The sequence below is a fragment of the Ylistrum balloti genome, unplaced genomic scaffold, assembly GCF_031769215.1.
Source record: "Ylistrum balloti isolate Yb309-2 unplaced genomic scaffold, AGI_CSIRO_Ybal_v1 Utg371064, whole genome shotgun sequence".
Classification (NCBI taxonomy): domain Eukaryota; kingdom Metazoa; phylum Mollusca; class Bivalvia; order Pectinida; family Pectinidae; genus Ylistrum; species Ylistrum balloti.
Genome location: NW_026782588.1, coordinates 70,371 through 74,178, shown reverse-complemented (window position 1 = coordinate 74,178; position 3,808 = coordinate 70,371). Strand labels below are relative to the sequence as shown.

The following is a 3,808-nucleotide window of genomic DNA, read 5'->3' as shown; positions in this document are numbered from 1 at the left end:
TTTTTAACATTGGTTTATTCAGATATGTATGATTCTGAAAGGTCATGTTTGTCAATATTTGTGAGATTATCGGAACCGTTTCATTTTACCTGAACTGACCTATGGTAACCGACGTATACATTAATGAACAAGTGTGTAGTTTTGTTCATGGGATATCCGATTTTAATGCTGTTATTTGATTCGAAATATATTACATTCATGTTTTTTTAGTTACTTCAATTTTATTACTTTTAGAGCGGTTTCGTAACTAGAGGCCAAGCGGCCTTGACGATCGCCTGAGATCAGCAATTCGAATATAATGGTTAAATGATAGTTATCAAGTGTCATGAAACAGAAATTGTGACACTGAATATTGTAAGCCAGCGTCAATACATGCATACCATCAAAACTGTAATCGTTTACTGACAATACTTATAAATTCATTTCCAGTGTGAAATAACCAGAATGCCATTTTTGTATGAAAATTGCAGTTAAGTCTAAAAAATATTCCTTCCCAGGAAGAAATGTGAGACTCATTTTGGTAATGTAAGCACCTAAATATGCTTCCATTCATGAAGAATTTTGATTCTACCATATCTAGGTGTTGAGAAGAAGATTATTGAAATTTAAGTCAATTTGACCCCTTTTGGCCCCGTCCCTCAGGCGTAGAGGACTGTGTAATTCACAAAGTTGGTTCATCTTAATCCAGGGAGGGATTCTGCTAAAAATCATTTAAATCGGATCAGGTGTTTTCGAGAGAGAGTCGAAAATGTAAAATTGTTTATAGACGCACGACGCCGGATATAGATGATTAGAGTAGGTCTCTATGAGACCTTGTCTCAGGTGACCTAGAACTGGATGGCTGATACAACAGATTAAAAATTAAACAGATAACTCGTGTGATATTGACTAAATAGCGATCACAGACATATTAAAATTGATCGGTGAATATTAATTATTTTCAATACGATAGTTTTTGAAATAACACTCGACCCCTACACTTATTAGTATTGTTCTATCGTATCGTTTAACATCTCAGAAGGCAACGAGTGGTGTACCTCAGGCAACAAAACTACCTGTATACGACTATATATGTGGCTCGTCCGGATCTTTATTTTTCAGATCTACCTTGGAAAAACACAACACTTTCCTGAGTATATATATTTTTGTTAACAAAATGAAAGTAATACAGAAGTTATAAAAATCAAACTCCCTTTCTGACATTACGAGATTTTAGATGCTTCATTTCCGAGACAAAATGTCATCCATTTAATGTTTTCACACATGTATATCATGTATGTACATGTATAATAAGTGTATATACGTGCGACACTTTGTGAACGAAAAACTTTCAATTACGATTGTGTATATGTATTCGAGTGTATTGATAAATCATCATGTGTCTACATATACTTTCCCACATCTGTGTGAACCACACAATGTACACATAGAGAAAATACTGCCTTTATTAACACACGTTCTTAATCAGCAACTTCTTCACAAGAACAGTGCGAACTCCATAAAAATACATTGACATTGCAAAATAAGTGTTGGAGTAAAAATTTCCAAGAAAATACCAACATGCCAACATAATCATAATTCGAAATCAAATTTCCTTAAAACTAGGGTAAAATATGAACAAAAGAAAGGTTTACACGGAAACTACTGAAAAAGTATAAGGGAAATAAGACCAGATGACCCGGAAGAGTATGCGTCTTCTGCTTTATCAACGACACCCGCCATGTAAACCTTGGTCAATCAAAGTAAGTAATGTCACGTTCTCAAATGAGAAATCATTTTTCACTTTAGTCCTTTCCCCGCAAATTTTTAACTCACTGCCACGAAACATTTTATCGGCGTCATTTCCCAATGATAATAATGATAATTTTTTTTTTCTTTTTAATATTTCAGACATAACGACCTAATTGAATTTCGGACTTACCAAAAAAGTTACACTTGGTCAGGCAAGGCAAGTTTCAGCTGAATCCTTCTATTGAAATAAAATCAAAATTGATGTTATTTAGAGAACCTTCATTGCATGATCATGTTACAAGAATGTTAAGATATTTAAATCAGTAAGTCAGTAATGTCTAGAATATTATAGATTCCTATCAGAATTACACAGTCATTGATATCTAGATTATTATGAATTTCAATCAGAACAGCGAAGTCATTTGATATCTGGAATATTACGAATTTCGATCAAAACACCTCAGTCAGTGATATATCTAAAATCTGATGAATTTCGATCAGAACACAGTCAGTGATGTATTTAATATTATGATTTTTTAACCAGAAGAAAAAAAACGTCAGTGATATCTAGAACAGTATGATATTTCCATCAGAAGAACGGAGTCAGTAATGTTGAAAATATAACGAACTTTCGATCAGAACATCGAGGTCGATGATAAAAAGAATATCATGAATTCAAACAGATCAACACAGTCACTGATATATATCATAATATCTAAATAAGATGCCATATGCCAGCGATATGTATACAACGTAAATCTGATCTGTTAGTAATTAAAATTTTGGTAAAGAAGCGAACTCATAAAAACCCTTTTTGGCCATTTGTGCCATGACCCATGGTCCATATTTTTTACCAGTAGAATTCTCCTCTCCTGCTCTACGCTTGATTAAATCAAAATCGACTTCTGTATCATAATTTGGCTCAAGGAAAAAAGGCACAGAATAGCGATCGATGGCAATATCCATAACACGATGTCGCGTTGCTCTGAAACGTCCTCCAACCATGCAAGAGAACAGATCTCCGATGTTCACAACGAGACTCCTAGGTCGAGGTTTGACCGGAACCCATGCACCGTTCTGCGAAATATATTCCAAACCTGGAAATGAGAACGTTGATAGAAGAGTGAGAAAACCAGAGTCTGTGTGTTCCGGTGTCGTAACCAGCCGTCCGTCCTCTGTCCGCGCAGTGCCTGGTGGTTCGCACTCCCATGGCGGATAGTGCTGAAGGCGTAATGTGGAGCAAGGGTTGTAAGAAAACATTTCCGTAAAAGAATTTTCTTCAAGTCCCAAACCCACAGCAGTTAAACGAAGAAGCTCCATTGCCGTCTCGTGCATGGTGTCGTAAAACTCCATAAGAAATTGTCGAAAAGGAAACTTCCCATCTTCTTTGGGCCAAACCGATGTTTCATAAAACCAGTTATCTGGAGATACTGTGGCACTACTCCAGTCAATATCTTTCGCGAACTCAAAGCCTTCTTTCCTACTGGCTTGGTTTTCTATGACAGGAAAATATCCTCGGTAGATGTTGTTGTTATTTCTGTTCCAAATTTTCTTAGTGATGTCATTTTTCACAGCTGCTTCTTGATGAAAGAACCATTTACAGCAGGTCATCAGCTGATCAGGGTAATAATTTCTGATATTATCCACAAACAAAAAACCGACCTTCTCCAGACCATTCACAACGTTCATGGCCTCCTCCAATCGGTGAGTCCTGGATCTGCTGAGATCAACAACCGGAACTGGGTTTAATTCGGACATATTTCTTACGGCCAGCTTAAACATATAAATCAATTTTGATTTTATTAAAATCATATATGTATTTTCGAAACATTATCATTATCATTACCATCATTCCTATCTTAAGGGCCCGTCAACACATAAAACGTTATTTTCGAAACTTTCAAAGTATACATATAACAGTTTGTGTAGTACATGATACTTATCCCGCTGAATAAACTTTAATGTTTGTTGTGATGCTCCTCTTCTTGTTCTGTGTTATCAAAATACTGATTTTTTTAAATTGATATATCATTTTTGTGGCTTCTAGTGTAAACACTCATTTTACATAATTCAACTT

At 35.5% G+C, this 3,808-nt stretch overlaps 1 protein-coding gene across 1 annotated transcript; it reads right to left on the bottom strand.

Annotated features, from left to right (window-relative positions):
- Positions 1–2,505: 2,505 nt before the first annotated feature.
- LOC132560443 (uncharacterized) lies at positions 2,506–3,489 on the bottom strand. Its single transcript, XM_060225106.1, has one exon. The coding sequence runs from the start codon at positions 3,487–3,489 to the stop codon at positions 2,506–2,508; it is 984 nt and encodes a 327-aa protein (XP_060081089.1).
- Between the last annotated feature and the right edge of the window lie 319 nt (positions 3,490–3,808).

What these genes read in the sequence shown, in the direction of transcription:
- LOC132560443 (XM_060225106.1), bottom strand. Translation starts at nt 3,489, where the DNA reads ATGTCCGAATTAAACCCAGTTCCGGTTGTTGATCTCAGCAGATCCAGG.